This window comes from Bicyclus anynana, chromosome 25, assembly GCF_947172395.1.
Source record: "Bicyclus anynana chromosome 25, ilBicAnyn1.1, whole genome shotgun sequence".
NCBI classification, from domain to species: Eukaryota; Metazoa; Arthropoda; class Insecta; order Lepidoptera; family Nymphalidae; genus Bicyclus; species Bicyclus anynana.
Genome location: NC_069107.1, coordinates 8,682,262 through 8,704,740, shown reverse-complemented (window position 1 = coordinate 8,704,740; position 22,479 = coordinate 8,682,262). Strand labels below are relative to the sequence as shown.

The 22,479-nt window shown below is 35.0% G+C and overlaps 2 protein-coding genes across 12 annotated transcripts in view; both read left to right on the top strand.

Moving 5' to 3' along the window:
* Positions 1 to 5,848, top strand: part of LOC112049601 (calcium-dependent secretion activator) — a 76,832-nt gene extending 70,984 nt beyond the window's left edge. For all 11 annotated transcript variants that reach the window (XM_052889187.1, XM_052889184.1, XM_052889180.1 and 8 more), the window contains one exon: positions 1,144 to 5,848. In XM_052889187.1, coding sequence (XP_052745147.1) covers positions 1,144 to 1,215 — 72 coding nt within the window. In that variant the 3' untranslated portion in view covers positions 1,216 to 5,848. The remainder of the gene's footprint in view (positions 1 to 1,143) is intronic.
* A 1,321-nt stretch (positions 5,849 to 7,169) lies between these two features.
* The window catches only part of LOC112049602 (uncharacterized), a 52,037-nt gene continuing 36,727 nt past the window's right edge, over positions 7,170 to 22,479 (top strand). The window contains exon 1 of the mRNA XM_052889189.1: positions 7,170 to 7,362. The gene's annotated coding sequence lies outside the window, so the exon portion shown is untranslated. The remainder of the gene's footprint in view (positions 7,363 to 22,479) is intronic.

Below are 22,479 nucleotides of genomic sequence, written 5' to 3'. Positions count from 1 at the left end.
ACTGTGAGGAACCCGAATTTCTAAGGAATTGAAACAGCGCCATCTAGTGGCACTAGTGCACAACTGTTTCTTTACAACTGTTTCAATCTTTACTATAGTATGATACTGTGACGGTTAACGTAAAGGCGAGTTTCTAGGGAATTGAAACAGCGCCATCTAGTAGCACTACTGCACAACTGTTTCAATATTATTTTTAGAATGCGAAAGGTCATTCATAACGATATCTCAAAAACCACTTGACGTACAAAGTTGAAATTTGGCGCCACCCAAATATAGCGCCTTTTCACAGACACTTTTTTAAAAGACACATAGATTTTATCTTTGCTATGATAAAACGCCATCTATGACTGACATTATAATTTAGTTATCGCCATCTATCGTACTACATTAAAACACCAATTATAATGCTTTAAATAGAAAATAGATGGCTCTGCTTGTAATTTCAAATTTTAACAAATCCAATTTTTATTTTAATTATGGTCACCCATGAATTTACTGACTGATTTCATATAACTCACACCTGAATTCTCGTAGCCTATAGGTAGCTGTAAGTACATGAAAATATTGACTCGAGAATGTAATCGTTTTTGAATTTTGTATTTGAAGCGGCTACTACACCATCGGGTTCCGTACGCTCTATCTGCCTATTATTGATTAATCTGTGCGATAGACCATAGACTTAAGAGTCGGTACAGAAGACAGTGCATTTTTGCATTTATGAAATGTACACAATTTCTTGATTTTTGTACATAATGTCTAGCATGCGGCAATCGACATAATATATCGTTAAGAGAAATAGACAAAATATCAACCAATGGTAGCGGAGTAGTCTCAGTCCCATCTATTTTATCCCAACGGAACGAATCAATGTTTCCGGTTGACGCTGCTACTGGTTCACTTATTTTGTCTATTTATCTACACGAAATACGTCGTCTGATCGCATATTACTACAGATTTGTCGTTTGATTACATGTCACGCGCACTATTGTCACTATAGCTTGGAAAATTCGTTCGTAACACTCCCGATGGTCTGCGGGGTCCGGGAGGGGGGGTAAAGATGCCCCGCGCAGTCCTTCCCCTCCCGTCGCCCGCATATCATGGTAGAGAATATTAAGCTAACCATGATTTTTGAACGTTTCACAGATGGGCAACATGTTTGGTCGTGGCATTGGCGAGCTGTCGACAAAGCTGGGCGGCGCTTCGTCTTGGTTTTAGGACAACTACAAATCTTTATCGATGTCATAGTGTCATAATATTTTTCTTTACCATTGAGTTACTATAGTACTAGAGATGCTGGTACAAATAAAAACATGTCGCGACATACAAACATCAGTATTTTACTGGAGCGCTAAAACATTATTTACGTTAACCTTGCTATTAACATATGCAGCGCTAGATGGCAAGAATATTTTTTTTTTGTGTCTAACTTAGTTTTCATTTGTTTACGTATCGTAGGTATATATTATCGTAAATAAGTTACGATACGCAAGAGGTGCCGCTGCATCGCTACTTGTACCTAAAAATTAAAAAAAAAATCGAAAGCACGATGTTCCGAAACGTTCTATAGTTTGCATCGGATTGTACCTATACAAGAAACTATTTAGTTGTGCAGCGATGTCGCCACAGTTGAACGGAACGCAGCAGAGTTTAATGGTGTATCTAGTACCTACATAGTAACTCAATGTTCTTTACCAATATTATCGATGTATTAAATAAAGAACTGCTTTGTCTTTCCACATGATGTCGAAAATTTTTGATCACAGAAACAAGTCTTCATTTGTTTTTCAATTTCAATACGTTTTAGGGTTGCCAGCATTTTTCATAAATAATTTTTCTATGATTTTAAAGATATATTAAAAATAAATTGAAAACTAGAATTTATTTTAAAATGTTAGTAACAAAAAGTGTACAATAATATAAATCGAATTAAAATGTAATGAAATATTAATTACATGCGGTAGTATCTATACGTAATTACTTTTTTTAAATAAATAATTATTATTCCAAATAACCATTGGCTTTCCGCTTATATTTTATATGGCAACTCTATAAATTTAAATGTCCGCCATGTTTTCATTTCAGCAAGAGGTTATATTATAAACTTGGCGTTTAGTATTTTAATGTAAGCGAATGTAGCTTAGTCAAAAACTAGTGTAAACAAAAACTCTAGATTTTATTTTATAAAAAAAGCTTTATGTACAGTTAGTCACATTACTCGTTTGGAGCAAAATAAACATGTATTTTAGTCTGTTTTGATAGAAACTAAATTCGAAATTATACTGCGGAATCCCGTTGTTATTCAACCGAAATTTAAGATAATTCAACAGAATAGAGTTATAGAATATTAAATAAATATAAATATTTGCTAATAAAAATTGCTGATTAAAAATAAAGTCCCAGAAAATAAATTAAATACTATAGATATAAAATCGTGGTTGGGAAGTTCCAGTAACATGTTACAAAATAAAAATAAAACGCGCTTTTAAATCCAGTGTTGCAATACGTAGCAAAACAAATGTTTGTTACAATTCAGGGAAAACTAGAAATCAAAAATTAATTGCGCTACTAAACTTTTTTCTGTTTTAAAAAGTAAACTATGTTTTCATCGTAATATAGCTTCTATTGAAACAGATATTAGGTGTGAATATTAAGATTAGTATTTGATAACACGATTGATATAAAGAAAAACATTATACTTAAACAGAAAAGAAGCGTAAAGTACATGTAAACTCGATGCTACAATAAGAAAACATATCGCTTTGTGCAAGTTATAATTGAGACGGCATAATATATAAAAATATTTACAAAATATGTTAACACATTGTTGTAACCAAATATGATAGAGAAAAAGTGTATGTAAAGCATATAAATATTTCAGGGGTTCTTATTTATAAACGAAAATAAATAATAATGGTATCTGCGGCTTTGTACTAACACCATATTTTAACAGTTTAAATTAATTATTAATTTAATTTACCTTTATGTATGTATACTATAATTTTGTTAATAATTACCAAAATTACTAAATTCAAGTAATATGATAAGATTTTTTTCAAATAAGAAAGTTAGGAAAAGCAAATCAAAAGTTTGTGTTACGTGTTTAAGCTCCTCTTCTCTTCTTTAACAACTTAACGAGTGTTTTAATATCCTAGTTCTGTAGTGCAGTTTTCAATGCAACTTTTTCTAAACTAAAAAGCAATATTTTTCTAATATTAATAACGGGTACTCAAATTGTGAGTTCGCAAATGTAGCGTCTTTACCTCAATCTACCAACAGAATAGCATTTTTGTAAAAAATATAACTGGCGAAAATTCAACATTAATAAGAAGAAATATATTTCGTTTAGGGGTATTTTTGCAAAAATGTTTACAGCTTTTCACGGATAATTTTGCTGATGAAGATGTTTGTATTAAATGAAATATTTGAATGGTAATGTAACCAACTAAAGTTCAATATTGGCTTGGAGGAATATAATATTCCACACCAAAACTATGCAATTTGTAAAATTATAGTTTAAATGTCTTCGCGATCGCAATCTCCGTAGATTCCGTTAATTTTGATCAGTAATTCAAGTCTAGTCTAGCATTTACATTTATGCAAAAAACAAATGTGTAATTTAGTGTTACTACATAACTCTTTAGGTTTATAGTGATAGCACCGGCAATGTTATTTCTATACTCAAAGTTATTCGAGGGAAGCTGTAAAATACATAATTAGGAACTGTTTTGACTTGTAATAATAAATTCTATAGTTTGAACGCTCTTTAGATTCTAATAAAATCTAATCGACATTAGAATTAAAATTTACCTTGGCATAGTCGTCAAATATTTACTAACATAAAAACATATATTATATATGTATATTTGTTAATAAAAATTATTCTTCTACGCTAATAATTGACATACAGTTATTTGAAAAACTAGTTGAATATTTAAAGAAAGTTTTAGGTAAAACTTTAAACTAACGGTTGAATAATAAGACAGACGATTCGCCTTATAAAGACAGAGACGGCTTGCGAGGTATAGATATCAGTTATTTTTTTATTCATTTAAAAATTAATGATTTTCGAAAATTATAATTTATTAAAATTACCTACTCCATAATAAATTTGGTACATGTACTCGTATTATTGTGGCGTTGTCTATCAGATATCATTGCGAAAAAACACTACTTAGTTGCACACTATAATATATTTATAGAGCATTCAATTTCGTGTATAATAATTATAATACGTAAATGTATAAATCATATAACGATCTCTCAACACTTCTGGGGCAGAGAGTTATTATTATTCAAATTTTCATAGAAGTGTTTCAACACAACCACCCATAATCACTCGTGATATTTACACTTTAGCGACATTTTCATCGGCACTACAACACAGTACAAATGAAAAAAAAAACTCTTTCCAGTCAACAATATAAAAATCATAGGACACGCATTTAATTTTGTAGTTTGTACCTTTATTATGTTTTTTTTTATGGTAAGCAGAAATAATATTTTCGATCAAATTATTTTGCAATGCCATTTCACACGATTATGATGAAGTTTTAGTTTTATTGAGAGAGAGAAGAAAAGGCAATTGGAATCTTGTACTAACTAGTATGCTTTTACTTAAGTAAGTTAGGATGCTAATTCGATTGTACACATTAAACTAAACTAAATTGACTAAGCCTAAATTGAACGCTATATTTTCAGTGTTCCCTGTTAAATATATAGCTCTATTTTTACAGCTTTAAAATCTGTCTTTTTCGTTCAGTTTGGAGATCTGAGTACATTCGAATTAGTGTTTGTGTTTTTGTATTCTAATTAACAGCCTTTTCAATTTAACTGATGGACTCACTTTGTGATGTTATAAAACAGTAGTTTCATACTTGCTCTCAGATTTCTACAAAATTCTATTTTGAAGAAACCTTCAACTAACTTAAATTGTATTATATAAAAATGTAAAAATCGTACATTGTCTAGGGGTCGCGCAAACATTTGTTGTTGACAAACCACTGCAGTTGTAAACACCGTAGAAATTTCCCTTATAGAAATTATCTACATACATGCAACATATTGCATTCTAAAAATATTGACAATTTGTATCTTAGTACAAGCTCGTGTGGATTGGCATTCGCATTCGGATAATCAATGTGATTGCACATTGTCACAAGAGGCATAAGAGGTGAAAGCAGCGGAATACGCAACTACCGTAAGGTTAATGCCCATGCGCTTAATGATTGTTGTGGCTCTTGAAGCAATGTGTAATCAACTTAATGGTAACGCTCAAGGGAAGGAAGTCTAGTGTAAGTGCATTATAAGCCGACTGAAGTTACATAGTCGTAGTACTTAATGCTTGTAAATCTTCACATGGAGCGACTCGCGATGGCTTAGTGGTTAGATCGTGAACAACTAGTGTATTCGTGTCTAGGTATACAAATTTAACACTCCTGTGATTCTTTGCGACAGTATATTGAAAAGTACTAACATAGACCACTAAATTAGTTTAGGTAAAAATAAACTTAATGTATTCTAAATATTTCAAAGTGTCTATGCTACAAAGATACTTGTAAAACCTCATCTCTACTAATATTAAAAGAATTTAATTTACAGACCGAATATATAAAATGTTTATAGTGGGATTACTAAAAATAATTTTCGGATTTTTCAAACCTCTGTTTTAAAATACTTACCGGCCACATTTTTTGTGCGTATTTTTGTAACTGTTAACACCGTTGTATACAGACAATGATGTGCCTGTCAAGTTTGTGTTTATTTATTGCTTCAGTACAAAAAGCACATCGCGAGTTCCACGATGATACAATAAAATAATATTTACAATAAAATAAAAATGTTTACTGTTCTCTTGATGTTTAATTTTTTTTAATTCCAATTTGATTATGTTACAAATATGTGCGTTTATTCTAACTTTAAACATTAAACTTAGCTAATTTGACTAGCAAAAAGATTTTGACTTTTGAATTGATGGTTTCTAATTTAGCAAATAAAAAGTTTTAATTTACCTGTGTCATTTTAGTAAGGTTCATAATATTGCGTACTAGTAACTTAACTATAATGACATAATATGGTTATAATATGGTATGGTACCCATAGACTTTATTGGCGGGAGTTCGATAAGCACAATATCTAATATTGGAAACACACCAGCACTTTGCGAGTATTGTGAAGAAAACGTTGCTCAATTTCTTTACTGACAAGGGTAGGTAATTACCTATTACAAGTTTAAAAAAAATGTAAAAACAACAACCTTCGTAAGTTAACGTTGTTATCTTACCATCAACAGTGATCGCATAGTGCGAAATAAATATCTTAAAATCAACAACTTCTTATAAACATTAAATAAACTAACAATTTGATTTAGCATGTCATCTACCGATAAACTGATTAAGTTTCTTGGTGGTCAAGAAATAGCACATTATTAGATATTCAGAAATATTTTTTATTTATTTGATATAATTTCTGTGCCAATCCAAATATTTATTGAACTGCTATAATTTATTATTACTAGAAACCCCTACAAAAACATAGGATAGAGCCTTTTGTGTATCAAACTACTGTGTGTATGTAACAAAACATGAGTAACTCTTTAATGCTTATGAGTAAAACATTAACAAATTAATCTAACACGGTGTAACATTTTGGGAATCCATAAAACTCAGACCGCTAAACCAGGTTTATGAGTCCTTTCTTATTTTTCCTTAGTGAATCGTGCCGTACCGATCTCTTTCAAGAGCGTTGAACTCTGTTTTTTTTTCTCTTGAACGTTTGATGGCTCCAACTGTGCTATACAGTATACCAGCATGTTTATTTTTTCATGTCATTTTCAAAACAAACTTGTTGAGCTGAATATTTATTATGTAACAGAAAATATTGAGAACTTTTTATAAGAAAGAAATTGGTCTTGCATTACACATCGCGAATGTGATTACAACCGTTCTGGACCGCAGTACGTGCCAACGAGCATTTTTAAATATTTGACCTATTTTTAGTCACTGCCCACTGCTAATAATAATAAATGTAGGTAACGTGAACCTCTCAGCTGGCGATGTGGGAGCTACTTATTGTAATGGCAACTTTGTCAGAATCAAAATGTAGTTTGCGCTCATTAGTATTTTTCTGTATGTTTAAATTTGATGTATTTTAGTTGAACACCATTATTTAAAAAAAGTGCATTTTTAATTAATTTCATTTCAGATTGTCAAGTTTTAAATATGGGGAAAACTAATTTTACAACTTGCAACATCGACATCGAAAGTTAAAACTTTTGACAGATCGCGGGTCAGTGGTGAACGCAGTGAACGTGTGTGTAGTTAAACAAAAGTTTGAATTTTATGCAGTGATATTCTAAGGAAAAATGTAAGTTTTTGACTTAAACATTATAATTTTCTTATTAGTTATTAAGTTTAGCAGCACAGTTGTGTTATTGGAGTTGTTTTGGACCGTCGTTACTCGTTGCTTTCCCGGAAATGCTTGATAAGTAGAACTGAAAAAGAAATTAAAAAAAGCTTTGTGCGCGTATCTGTTCTGTTGCATTCCACATGCATTGCGTGGTCTCGATCTTTGCCGAAAGTGGGTTCTTTATTATCTTAAATCAGAAATTGGCGCCAATAATATTTGTGTATAACTTCGAAGTCTTGCGCGCACCGATTCTTAAAATAGCTAAAATGCGAGGGATCATCTTGAAACATGTAAATGACGATGGATTCGTGTTAGTAGGTGAGGGTTAGCATACCTGAAAATAATAGGTACCTATTTTGTTTTACCTTAGCCTAAATACTTTCTGTGGAGAGAGCATTCTATTTTTAAAACATAATATTTTTTTAGAATAAACTTTTGTTCTAAAAGCAATGACTTTGAAAAGATATTGAAAGCAATGAATTTTGTGGCTAATTCAACACTATATTATACATTATACATTGTTTTTACTTGTTTTGGATATTTGCATTTTAATCCATAAAGTATTAAATATGTAAAAAAAAAATTCCAATTGGAACATTTGTTTAAACTTGTTTTTAAATAAAATAAAATGTATATAATTCTTTTAAGAAACTACTTTTCTTTGTTTTAAATGATACTGTATGTGCATCAACAATTCCTTAGTTTTCATTAATATACTTACCTAAATAATTTACTAAATATAAACTGCTACATTAATTAAAAAAAATTAAAAAATCTGGAATTTTAAGTTGAAGATTAAGAGAGAACTTTCCTTGTGCTCTTCTAATCTTTAACTTAAAATTCCAGAATTTTTAAATTAAAGATTAAATATCAAAACATATTGAATGCTTTTTTGTGCTATTGTCTATCTCTTCTTTATTTCTTGGAAGCTACAAAGTGATAAGACAAGGAGGAAAGTTTTTTTTGACTGTTTATTATTTATATTGAATAGGCTTTGAAACTATTATGCCAGAAAGCGGACCCTCACATGGGACCACATTAGGAAGAAGAGGAATAAGGCTCTGAAATTACCGAGACTGATTGGAAAAATTCTTTTACTATTAGTATCTTACATTGTCTCTGATGACCATAGGCATCGGCATGTTTTATCCATATAATCCCACAGGAATGGCTACTATGTAGGTAAAACTGCAGTGGCTATCATCATTATCAACCCTTATCACTGCTGAGCTCGAGTCTTCTCTCAGAATGAGAGGGGTTAGGCCAATAGGGATTGGCCCAATGCGGATTGGCAGACTTTCTTTCCTCACAATGTTTTTCCTTCACCGTTTGAGACATGTGATAGTTAATTTCTTAAAATGCACACAACTGAAAATTTGGAGGTGCATGCCCTGGACCAGTTTCAAACCCACACCCTCCGGAATCAGAGGCAGAGGTCATATTGACTGGGCTATCACAGCTCAACGGCAGTGGCTTTACCAGTAATAAGTAAACAGAACCTCCTTTTCAAAGTCGGTTAAAAAGGATAATTTGTGTGTAGTGACAAGTGATGTATCGCTAAGTGACAGATAACAAATCATTAGTGAGGTAAACAGTAACATTCTCTGGATTACTTCCAACTTCTGATAATGGCTGTGTTGGTATTGTTAACGGAAATTGGGTAATTTATGTTATTTAGAACTATTGCATACCTAAATTTTTAACCATTTTTAAAAAAAGGTGGAGTTTCTCAATTGTTTCTCTTGAAAAAATTCTTTCTTCAAAATTATCTTTTCTATGTTTGTTACTTTCTAACTTAGTAATTTATTAACCAATTTTGAAAATTCTTTTTTGTTTTAAGGAATATACTTCCAGATTGGTCACATATCATTTTCATGAAAATCGGTTTAGCAATTTTGTGTTTTGAAAAAAATTGAAATAACTGAAATATGTCTTTGGAGTGAGTTATATTATTATGTTTTCTTTTATGTCTCTTGTAACAAAAGCCTTTGAGTCTCTAGCGTCCATTTTTTTATAATTGATCTATTTGAATTGGAGACATACTCATAGTGCCCAAGATACTATTTGGCATATTCCTTTATTTGTTAGGCAACTTTTTTACAGTTATAATTGACAGAACATGAAAATGGTTCACCTCATAGTAAGTGAAAAACAATTGCCTGAACAGGGTACTTAGCACTTTGCAGAGCATGCAAAGAACACTTTCTACAAAGTGGTAACTTTCTACGTTCTTTCTTCTATAAAGTGGTACCTTGTGTCAATTAACTTGAGGCATAGTTATTTTTTTTTTAAAGAATATTTGCCATATCTTTTATAATATGACCAATATTTCCATTCCCCTCCAACTGCAATAGATCAACAGGTTGGTGATCGAACCACCACCCCTTGGTGATGAGTCCAACCTCTGTTACCTTTGAGCTATTGAGGACATTAATACTGCTTGATGACAAATAAACATGGTGGAATACTCCCCTAGACAAATTCTATCAGAAAAACTATTGCTACAAGCTTTTTTTTTGCAATTTCAATTTTCCTTAAATCTCAAAATAAATATTAGGTAAAGGGAGGTGCAAACTAAATAAAGGTCAAATAAAATACAAGTTGGCAGGAATATTAATGGTTGCAGATTTGGACGAGATTCAAACAGTGACTCCAGTAGGTGGTTTGTTTATGACGATTCTCTTTCCTTACTTTTGAAATCATGTTTATATTTAGTTACGATGTCCCGTGTTTTCACCCGCGTAGTACCCGTTCCTGTGAGAATGCGGGGATAAAATACAGTATGACGCTCACATATAATGTGGCTTTCTAGTTGTAAAAGAATTATCAAAATCGGTTCAGTAGAGAGAGATTACCACCTACAATACCACAAACTTTACCTTTTTAATATTAGTATAGATTATTTTTGGATGTCATCTAATGTTCTTATTTAATATTGTAAAAAGAAAAGATTTGATTGTTTGTTTGTATTGAATAGGCTCTGAAAGTACTGGACCGATTTGAAAAAAATATCGTCGGTGGAAAGCTACATTATATAGAAGTACGTGGGCTATATGTATATTATCCCTGTTTTCGCATGGGAATAAATAAACCGATTTTTAAAATTCTTTCACCAATGAAAAGCTACATTATCAGTGAGTAACATGAGCTTTATTTACCCCCGTATTCCCACGGGAACGGGAACCAAGCGATTGAAACCGCGGCGCGTCAGCTAGTTTATAAGTATGAATGTATGCAATGGCGTGCACTTCATACCTGCCTTTTTCATACTTCTGACGGCCTCCGTAGCGCAGTGGTGTGCGCGGTGGATTTACAAGATGGAAGTCCTGGGTTCGATCCCCGGCTGGGCCTGTTGAGGTTTTCTTGAATAGTCCAGGTCTGTCTGGTGGGAGACTTTGGCCATGGCTAGTTACCACCCTACCGACAAAGACGTACCGCCAAGCGATTTAGCGTTCCGGTACGATGTCGTGTAGAAACCGAAAGTGTGGATTTTCATCCTTCTCCTAACAAGTTAGCCCGCTTCCATTTTAGATTGCGTCACCACTTACCATCAGGTGAGATTGCAGTCAAGGGCTAACTTGTGAAGAATAAAAAAAAAACCTGTATTAAAGTTCTGCATACCCTAAGAGATTTTGCTAGGTTTAGATTAAATGCAGATTTTCCTAACATGGTTAATTTTTCTTACTAGTGCCTACCCTGATCGACAACCTTATGCACGCCATGCAGCAAAGTACACGATGCATTTTATTTCGGTGGTTATTGTGGTAAGGCAATTGATTTGATTGGTCCAATTAGGTCTGTAAACATACATACATCACAATCAATGTTATTATTAGTTATTAAACATATCGCTAAGTATTAACAACAGTAAGAATATATGTTATTCTGATTGTATGTAGATAAGGTGATTTTAGAATTTAAACTGTCGTGTTTGGTTTTCGTAGTTTTGCATGAACATGTTTATGACTAAGGGCTCTATATGAACTTTAATATGGTTGAACATACTGTACATGTACAGTAATAACGGGAGTTTAGTTTTTTTAATATAATTTACAGACTCTTCGCGGTTTGACTCTCCCATTGTACGTAGGAATACGGGTATAAATAGCCTATATCACTCACTGATAATGTAGCCTTCCGTAAGATTTTTTAAAATAGATAGGTACAGTGGTTTAATGTATGATAATGACGAGAACAGACGTCTTAACGTGCTCTCTGAGGAACGGCAGTTGCTTTTTTTAGAGTTCCGTAGTCCAAAAGAAACCCTTTTAATTTCGCGATGATGTTTGTCTGTCTGTCCGCGATTTCGTGCAAAGACTTGCTACTAGAAAGTTGTAATTTAATAGCAGCGTTTTACCTGAAATAAAACGCATATTAAAATACTTACCTCACTGGAAGCTTTTATATTGAGAGTAGCATTTCCGTTTCCGTCGATTTCATACCAGTTTTCGTACTTTTATTGACGTCACGTCTGGCTATGTGGCGCCACCTGGCGGTGTCGGGCTCGGGAAGTTTCGTAAATCGCTGAGCGCGACTTTAGCTCATTGGCTCAATATATCACCAGGCAGGAATTACTTAAAGCTTCCAGTGAGGTAAGTATTTTAATATGCGTTTTATTTCAGGTAAAACGCTGCTATTAAAATATTGACCGTAACTGGAAGCTTTTATATTGAGAGCCTGTTTGTTTTCGCCTGGTGACGCCACGTTATGATATTATTTCGCCAATGTGATTATTAAAATAAAACTTTTTATAACAATATTATCTCTAATTCGATTAGACTTTATTTAGAGAACAAGCTAGTGACGAAGCTTGACTGTGTCTGTGCATAATACAATAGTCCATTTTGTTAATAATGCATTTTGTTGTTAATAATGCATTTTGTTGAATGGTAGCCAGTAATAAGTATCTATTGTCTGTGGATATTATTTATTTAAACTGTCATCTCTTGGACATTCAAGTGTCATAATATGTCATCAGCTATTCACTATATTTTACAAATATTAATAAATTTTAAGGATTTCATCATATAATTGATATTCACACAAAATTTAGGAAAAACACTGCTGACCGATATAGTCGTTATGAAGATTTCTTACGTGACGTCTTTACTCATTTATTTCATTCAATAATGAAATAGACTTATTATTTCCTGAAGGAAAATTATGATAGTGATTATTTTATTTACAAATAATTTCCAGCCAGATTAAATACTTCTATCGGTTTTTGAGCCAAATTTCGGCCAAAATTAAATAAAATCATCAGATTTTATACCATGTTGTCCCTATACTAAGTAATGTTAGGTCATATACACGCTTTTCAGAGAGTACCTACAAAAATATAACTATTGAAAAAATAACTTATTAAGAAGTTACTGACATGCCAAACTGGTGGCATAGAATTTTTAGGCTTTCTTAACGATTTGGCATGAATTTAAGGATATGCTTTACAAATTTATGATCTCTTAAGTAGGTTACTTGAAGATTCAAGAAACTTAAACTGAGTCAGTTCTTAGACATTAAGTCATATAATGTACTAAAACTTTTACTTTTAGACAAACACTACACAAGCCGATTTTTAAGTTTTGACAGGAATTTAAAAATTATTTCAGGTTTTCCCATATTTCTTGAAGACTACCTCTAACAGTTTTGTAACTGCTAAGTCTGTTGTCGTGATTATAATAAATTTGTCTTCATTCTATAGAATTATCGGTACTGCTAGCATTCGGAATCTGAGATCCAAATGACATAAGACTTACTCTTATCAAGGCTATTAAATATATTCCTGTCAACCGATTCTGATGATTCTCTGAGAATCAGTGTAAGTGGTGGCGATACCATAAAGCAAGTGGGAAATTCCCTATACACACTGTACACATCGTATAAAACAACTTGAGCGTAAGTTACATCTCGGAATACGTACAAGTAATCATGGACTACGTGTACCTTATTTAATGAGTATAGATCAGTCACCGAGATACCCTATTTCACACTCACTTTTTCTATGCTACAGTAATGAAAGCGCCAATTAAGGAAGATGGCGATGTTGTATAACAAGTGATTTGCATGCTTGTTGTTCCTGCCGCGTATACTATTGTGTACTGTTGTGAACTTAGTGATAGTCTAATTAAGGTTATTAGACATAAAGATCTTGCAATTCTAACTGTTATATTCTATATTTAAAGTCATCTCTCTTTTCCTCCGTAATATGTAACGGCTGTCATTTTGTCCTATTGAATGTTGCTTAGGAGGTGAGCTTGATTCTAGGGGCATATATGAGTAGTATGACATACATTTCCTTTTTATTGGAATGCAGTACCTATTCCTCTCGTGACCATGAATTCCTCAGAGGGTGAATGTTTAGTAACGCTGCCCAAGCGTGGTCAAAGGCATTTGCTACTAACAAAAACACTGGCTGAGGGTGTTAGTGAAGTAGGTAGCTAGCAATCTGATTATATTAAACAAGGTCATTGATTCATTCAATGGTACGGGCAATTTTTCGATATAGTCTACATCTACGTTTCGTATTATTTTCTTAGTAAATGATAAAATTGTCGATATGAACCGGGATTCTTAATTCCACATATCTCTTACAAAACATGCTGCCGATTCGATAGCATTGAGAAAGTATTTGAGAAAGAGACATGCATAGTTCAAATGACAAGGAAGTAATCTCCAACAATTCCCTGTATACAAAACGTAGGAAGCACCTTTGGAATTTTATTACATACACATGCAAGTAGGCTTGTGTCTATTCTTCAAACTGAGTTTCTGATGCTGTGCGTATTTAGCAAGTGGACCATGCGTAATTAGCAACAGAGCATGGTGCTTTTATGATCCTTTGTATTTCATTAAGTAGACAATTAATGATATTTCTTCCAAAACAGGAGTGTGGAACGATGTTTCATATAGATTAAGAAAAACACGAGGTTATTCGAGAGAACGGTAGGAGATAACCTCAGATTAACCTCTGTACGTTTTTGGTGCCACCATTTTCTCCCATTGAAAAAGGTGGTGAAAAAGGTGGCTAAAAAGACCGCTTGAAATGAAGTCTATCTCAAAATACTTTAAGTTTTCTGGATACATTAAACTTTAAAGCATACATAATACCCTTGATGGGCCTCGAGCCCCTGAAAAAGAATTCATTTAGAATCCTTTGCTTTGATAGAAATTTTTTATGTTATCGCTTATGCGTTTTTCTACATTTTGCTAGGTGACGGAGGGTATCATAATATGTTTTACCTTTTCGTTTGTTTCTAAGTTTATGAAACCTGGAGTATGCAAATAATAAACTGTATAGATCCAGTAATATCTTTAGAAAACTTAGATGTATTTGGAAAAATAAGTTTCCTGACTTTAACCTCTATACCAAAATGTACATGATGTTTATTCTGACGCTTTCGTTCATCAGATTTTCACGCCATTGTCACAAAGTAATTAATTCACCCATTGGTTACAAATCTAGTTGGCCTATTCACTATTTTGAAAATCAAAAAATCAATTGGCAAAATGTCATTTACCTACTGTGGGATATTCACGAGTAAGCAATGACGGCCGTGTGGCGCAGTGGGTAGTGACCCTGCTTTCTGCATCCACGGCCGTGGGTTCGATTCCCACAACTGGAAAATATTTATGTGATGAACATGGGTTTTTTCCAGTGTCTGTGTGTATTTATACATGTATATGAATATTATAATATCAACTATCTTAGTACCCATAATACAAGCTGCTCTGTATGCTTACTTTGGGGCTAGATAGTGATGTGTATTGTTTAAGTATATTTATTTATTATTTATTTATTTATGAGTGACATTTTTACATAGAAACTCAATTTTGTATATGTCAACTAGCAAACGTAAAAGATAGCGAGTCAGCCTGCAAGGGCTTTAGGACATTAGACTCTTGTACATTGCTGATAAACACCCCGCGAGGGTGGATTATAATGATCATACAAGCAAGGCTGTGCAAGCGTATGCGCATTGTATGTATATTTCCTGTCGTGCGTTCCAGGCGATGGAATTTTAAAATTTTTCATGCATTCCCCTCGCGAGGCGTGGCGATCACACACACGACATCGACACGGGTATTTGAATAATTTATATAGATAGATAAGATATTCGTATCCATACATCTTTCATAAACACCCCGCGAGGGTGGATTGTATTGATCATGCAAGCAAGGCTGTGCATGAACGTGTGCGCATTACAGATATAATCCGTGTTGTATGTTCCACGCGATAGAACATTACTCTTCATGCATACGCCCGCGACGGTGGCGATCAAGGACACCGGTATTTGAATATTTTATATAAAGAAATAAACACCCCGCGAGGGTGGGTTGTAATTATCATGCAAGCATGGCTGTGCATGAGCGATTGCGCATTGTACGTATATTCCATGTTGTGTGTTCTACGTGATGAAATTTCAACACTATTCGTGCCTTGCCCTTGCGAGTGGCGGCGATCCTCAGTATTTGACTGGAAATTCGTCTAGGAATGTTAACACTTTCTATAACCTCGTCCCCATGAGGGGCGGTAATCTATTAGACCGGTATTTGACTGTGCAAATACGTCCAGGAATATTTAAACTTTCTATATCTTACTCAGTAAGTTGTTTTTGCAAATACGTCCAGGAACGTTAAAAATATATACGGTCGAATTGAGGAACCTTTTTGAAGTCGGTTAAAAACTATGTATACCTTGCCCCCGCGAGGGGCGGTAAACTATTAGACCGATATTTGACTGCAAATGTGTCCAGGCACGTTAACAGTGTCTACGCCTTGCCCCTGCGTGGGGTGGCGAATCAAAATTCCTGTGCTAAATTCTGGCGGGATTTGTGAACCTTTTTTCAATGCCGGTTTGAATTGAAGTAACAATATGTTTGAGTAACTTCCAAAAACTCTTTGTCTAACTTGTCTTCGAGCATTCGTAATTTACGTACTCCTTTGAAACGAAAGCCACTGGCCACGCGTTCGTTTTGTAGTATATATGTTAGACAACAGTCTATTGCTAGAACGTTCACTTTGGTTTCTGAGTTCACATTTTTAGGAAGCCCGCTGGGCCCCGCCACTTTTAATACTTTTTTAACTGTTGAAAAATCACTACAAAGAAAATATTATTATATACATGCAAGTACGAAAACATTTGCAAAAAAGCAAGACTTTCAAACATATGAAGTAGTGATCCGAACGGAAAAACCGTTAAAATAATGATCACATACTATTTTCAAATGAAATTTGAAATTTTACATTTACATTTTACATAACGTTAACGTTGTATGTAACAACGTAATAATTACAACGTAATAAAATATAAAGTACTCACAGCGAATTCACTTCACTTATTACACTTTATCTTGCAATGTCGGGTACCAACTGATTGCAAGATGTTGCTTCGACGGCAAACAAAACGCCAATGAGCTAAAGTCGCGCTCAGCGATTTACGAAACTTCCCGAGCCCGACACCGCCAGGTGGCGCCACATAGCCAGACGTGACGTCAATAAAAGTACGAAAACTGGTATGAAATCGACGGAAACGGAAATGCTACTCTCAATATAAAAGCTTCCAGTTACGGTCAATATTTTAATATGAGTAGGTATCTGTGTACTATAAAGTCGACTATAGTCTGGCAAGTTGGTGGATGACACTCCCATGGTATGCGGGCGACGGGGGGAAATACTGCGCGGGTTTTTCATTCATCGCTACACGTCCCCCGGCCCGCACGGACAGCGGAGTGTTACGAACGAAGTTGCCAAGCTATAAGTCGAACATTAAAAGGACGCCCGCGACTTTGTCCTCGTGGAATTTAGTTTTTCACAAATCCCTTGGGAACCATGGATTTTTCCGGGATAAAAGTAGTCTATTATTCCAGGCTATATTATATATCTTAATACCAAATTTCAGATAATTCGGTTCAGTAGTCGAGGCATGAAACAGTAGCAAACATTCATATCATCAAAATCATCAGTTTTCGCAAATCTCGGGAAACCATGGATTTTTCGGGATAAAAAGTAGCCCATGTGTTAATCCAGAGTACAATCTATTTCCATTCCAAATTTCAACTAAATCGCTTCAGTAGTAGCGGCGTTATAGAGTAACAAACATCCAAACATCCATACAAACTTTAAAACTAAGTCGTACATGAAATCTAGAAAAATATTTTTTGACAATATTTCGAACTCAGGAACTTCGAAGTAACGTAGACACTGGTCAGGCAGTTAAGAACTCGCACTTGACCGTTTTTTAACGCTAAGCGCATAATAACCGATATGACAGTTATGTTCGGTCGACGATAGCGTGAGGAACAAATTGAATTAACGGTGAAAGTAATATTCGATTAAATTTTAAGCTTCCTTAGGATTTTTCCTTTACAGTGAAGTCTTTATCAACCCATATTCGGCTCACTGCTGAGCTCGATTCTCCTCTCAGAACGAGAGGGGTTAGGCTAATAGTCCACCACGCTGGCCCAATGCGGATTGGCAGACTTCAAACACGCAGAGAATTAAGAAAATTCTCTGGTATGCAGGTTTCCTCACGTTGTTTTCCTTCACCGTTTGAGACACGTGATATTTTTTTTTAAATGCACACAATTGAAATATAAGTTGGAGATGCATGCCCCGGTCCGGATTCGAACCCACACCCTTCAGAATCGGAGGCAGAGGTCATATCTACTGGGCTATCACGCCTTAACGTATCTATACATACGTATAGATAGTGTATATATACGTAAGAGCCGTGATGCCCTAGTGGATATGACCTCTGCCTCCGATTCCGGAGGATGTAAGTTCGAATCCGGTCCGGGGCATGCACCTCAAACTTTTGAGTTATGTGAATTTTAAGAAATTAAATATCACGTGTCTCAAACGGTGAAGAAAAAACATCGTAGGGAAATTCTGCGAGTATGAAGTCTGCAAATCCGCATTGGGTCAGCGTGGTAGACTATTGGCCTAACCCCTCCCATTCTGAGAGGAGACTCAAGCTCAGCAGTGAGCCGAATATGGGTTGATAATGATGATAGAGACTAGACTATTAGCTATATTTTATTTGGTCCCGTCAATAAAAACCAGTAAAAAATTCAATATAAATGAAAAAAATATCTACGTAAAATATTTGGCGCTGAAACACAACATATCTTTAAATTAGCAAGTGACGTCATTCATAGAGATAACAGCGTGATTGGCGTTTGCAGTGATGTTATTTTAACACGTCACCGCAAGCGCCAATCACAAACCGATGCCTTGTAGCGAATGACGTTACAGTTTATGATTGGCGTTTGCGGTGATGTGATAAAAATACAATTTTTGTGATCTTTACTTTAAGAGCTACAGGGATTTAAAGGGTCAGATTTGCGACGCTGCCGCGGTTCCCTGAAAAACGCTCCATACAAAATGGCACGATTTAGTGACGTCGTTGGCTCGCTGATCGTTAGGTTTGTATGGGCGTTCAAACAAAATTACTAATATCTTTGTTATTTGTGCGTTTATTTTTATAGTTCATTTATTGAAAAATGTCACATTTAATGTTAGGAAGCTACAACTGTATGAATTTTCATCTAATTACGATAAAAATAATTTAATAGATTTTGAAATTTTATAATCTTATTTATTTTGCAAATATCCAGACAATCTTTGCTTTTTATGTATAAAATAGTTAACATTGACCTTATTTACCCGAATGTATCATAAAAATCAATTTATTTAAACCAAGTCATCATCCCCATTACGAGATTATTTTCACAAATAAAAATGTGATTAATGTTTCTAGGCATCTAAACTGCCTATATGCAAAAAATCTTCTTAGTTTTGTACAGCAGGCGAGTAGCCTATTTACTTATATCTAAAAATATCTTGCTAATTCTACTTTAATAATGAAACCATTACTTTATCAAAATAGTTTGCTACAACGTTTTACGACATTTTTAATTCATCTTTAAATGGTCCACATCGGGGACAAGCTAAGATCGTTGACCATACAGCCTGAGTTTTACGATGTTTTTTGAATACTTTTTTGAAGCAGTGAACCCAAATATGTGTTGATAATGATGAGTCATATACATGTAACTAGTTGCATCGTACGATGGGTCCGATTGAGTCATAGAATCTATTTAGAAACGTGCTTTAAACCATAACACTCACACCGTCACATATACCTACTGGTACGAAGGCACAGTGTTGCTAGGTCGCTTTTACATGTATAGCACACTAGCTGACGCCGCGCGGTTTCACCCGCGTGGTTTCCGTTCCCGTAGGAATACTTGGATAAATTATAGCATATAGCCTTCCTCGATAAATGGGCTATCTAACACTGAAATAATTTTTCAAATCGGACCAGTAGTTCCTGAGATTAGCGCGTTCAATCAAACAAACAAACAAACTCTTCAGCTTTATAATATTAGTATAGATATAAGATAAAATAATGTCGTCAAGTGCGAGTCAGATTAGCGCATAGGTTCCGTAATACGCAAAAACGGCCAAAAATCGTGTTTGTTTATGGGAGGCCCATTAAAATTAATTTTCTTTAGTATACCTGTTGTTTTAACGTATTGTTGTTATAACGGCAACAAAAATATTTATCTGTGAAAATTTTAACTGTCTGTCTGTCTACACGGATCATGAGATACAACCTTGTGACGGACGGACTGACGAACGGACGGAGTGGAGTGTTAATATTGTCTTGTTACCCTTTGAAAACGCTACCTAAAAATTTAATTTAACTCGCGTGTCCGTCACAGTTTTTTATTTTTTATTTCAATGCAATAAAACCTAAATGTCGATACAAAGATGTTGTCTGCCCCCTAGCCAAGTTGCACGTCGATTCTCTTTCTACGATCGCTAACGCTTCCAGAACTAGAATGACATTTGCTATCGACAGGTCACGTGATCAAGATCTGTCATTCCCATACATTTTTCTAGTTTGCGAAGCGTTAGCGATCGTAGAAAGAAAATCGACGTGCCACTTAGCTAGGGGTGCAGGCCTTTAATGTAAGGACTAAGTTAAACAAAGGTTCATTATCATAACATTGGATGACGGTACTGTCTGACTCATTACTGGCAAGTTTTGACATTGTTTCATTTATACCTATCATTTACCACCCATATTCAGCTCACTGCTGAACACGAGTATCCTCTCAAACTTACAGGAGTTAGGCTAATAGTCCACCACGCTGGCCCAATGCGGATTGGCAGACTTTACACATTGTTTCATTTATACCTATTATTTACCACCCATATTCGGCTCACTGCTGAGCACGAGTCTCCTGTCAAACTGAGAGGGGTTAGGCTAATAGTCTACCACGCTGGCCCAATGCGGAATGGCAGACTTTACACACGTAGAGAATTAAGAATACACTCATGTGTACAGGTTTCCTCACGATGTTTTTCCTTCACCGTTTGAGATACGAGATATTTAATTTTGTAAATTGCTGAAAGTTAAAAGTGCTCTGAACTAGATTCGAACTTACGTCCTTCAAATCGAAGTTAAAGGTTGTATCCACTGGGCTATCACGGCTCTATTATATCTATTTACTAGCTGACGCCCCGCGGTTTCACCCGCGTGGTTCCTGTTCCCGAAGGAATACGGAGAAAATATGTAGCCTATAGCCTTCCTCGATAAATTTGCTATCTAACACTGAAAGATTTTTTCAAATCGGACCAGTAGTTCCTGAGATTAACGCGTTCAATCAAACAAACAAACAAACAAACTCTTCAGCTTTATAATATTAGTATAGATACCGATAGGTAGTCTAAGTTAATCATCATATTGTTAGTTTTCGAAGCGTTAGCGTTTGTAGAAAGACAATCGACGTGCCACATGGCTAAGGCCCCGGCCGTTTACAGATCATCTTCAAACAGCATATTACTACAATGCCAATAAATAACAATAACTTGTCTCAAATATCAGCAAATCATGCTGCAACAAATGCATTATTCAGCAAAATACAAACATCAGCTGCAAATGTCAGCAAATAGCTCACACGTCAGCTAATCTCTGTATCTAATTTATTTTGTATTTGATAATATGTCTATTGCTAACAAGCCGTGATAGCCCAGTGGATAGGACCTTTGCCTCCGATTCCGGAGGGCGCGGGTTCGAATCCGGTCCGGGGCATGCACCTCCAACTTTTCAGTTGTGTGCATTTTTAGAAATTAAATATCACGTGTCTCAAGCGGTGAAGGAAAACATCGTGAGGAAACCTGCATACCAGAGAATTTTCTCAATTCTCTGCGTGTGTGAAGTCTGCCAATCCGCATCGGGCCAGTGTGGTGGACTAATTAACCCCTTTCATTCTGAGAGGAGACTCGAGCTCAGCAGTGAGTCGAATATGGGTTGATAATGATGATGATGAATATGTCTAATGTTGATGATAAAGATGATAGTAAGACCATGTCAGCCACTGACGATCAAGCCTTCTCACATGCCTGCAGCGCTAACGGCTTGACAACCGATAAAACTTATCTCTGATTGGAATGATGTCATGCCGATCGCGAGCAACACACGATAAGTTTTATCGGACGTCATGCTGTTGGCGCTGCAGGCATGTGAGATTACTTGATCGTCAATGGCTGACACTAGGTATACTACTAAAGTAAACTATACATGGTTGGGTGTAATTAGGCTGATTAGTGCTTACTCTGGTAAAGTCCTATGCACGCCGCTTGTAGTATCCAAGCATCAAGACGTTCGCAATTACCTGACACATAATTACTATCCGCGAATAAACCTGAATGCGCAAACGCAACCAGGAAACTAAGCAATAAACAGAATGGACTTTCAGCCTATGTTAGCTAGACCTACCTCATTTAATGAAGGCTGTAGCCATGCTTCTACAATAGGTAAGAATGGTAGCCAATAGGCTAGTTGACACTTTTTATTTAAATGTTCTGAAATAGTTCATTATCTTTCTCATCATCATCATCATCATATCAGCCGATGGACGTCCACTGCAGGACATATGCCTTTTGTAAGGACTTCCAAACATCACGATACTGAGCCACCTGCATCCAGCGAATCCCTGCGACTCGCTTGTTGTCGTCAGTCCACCAGTCATTATCTTTCTACTAGATTAAAAATAAAATAATAAT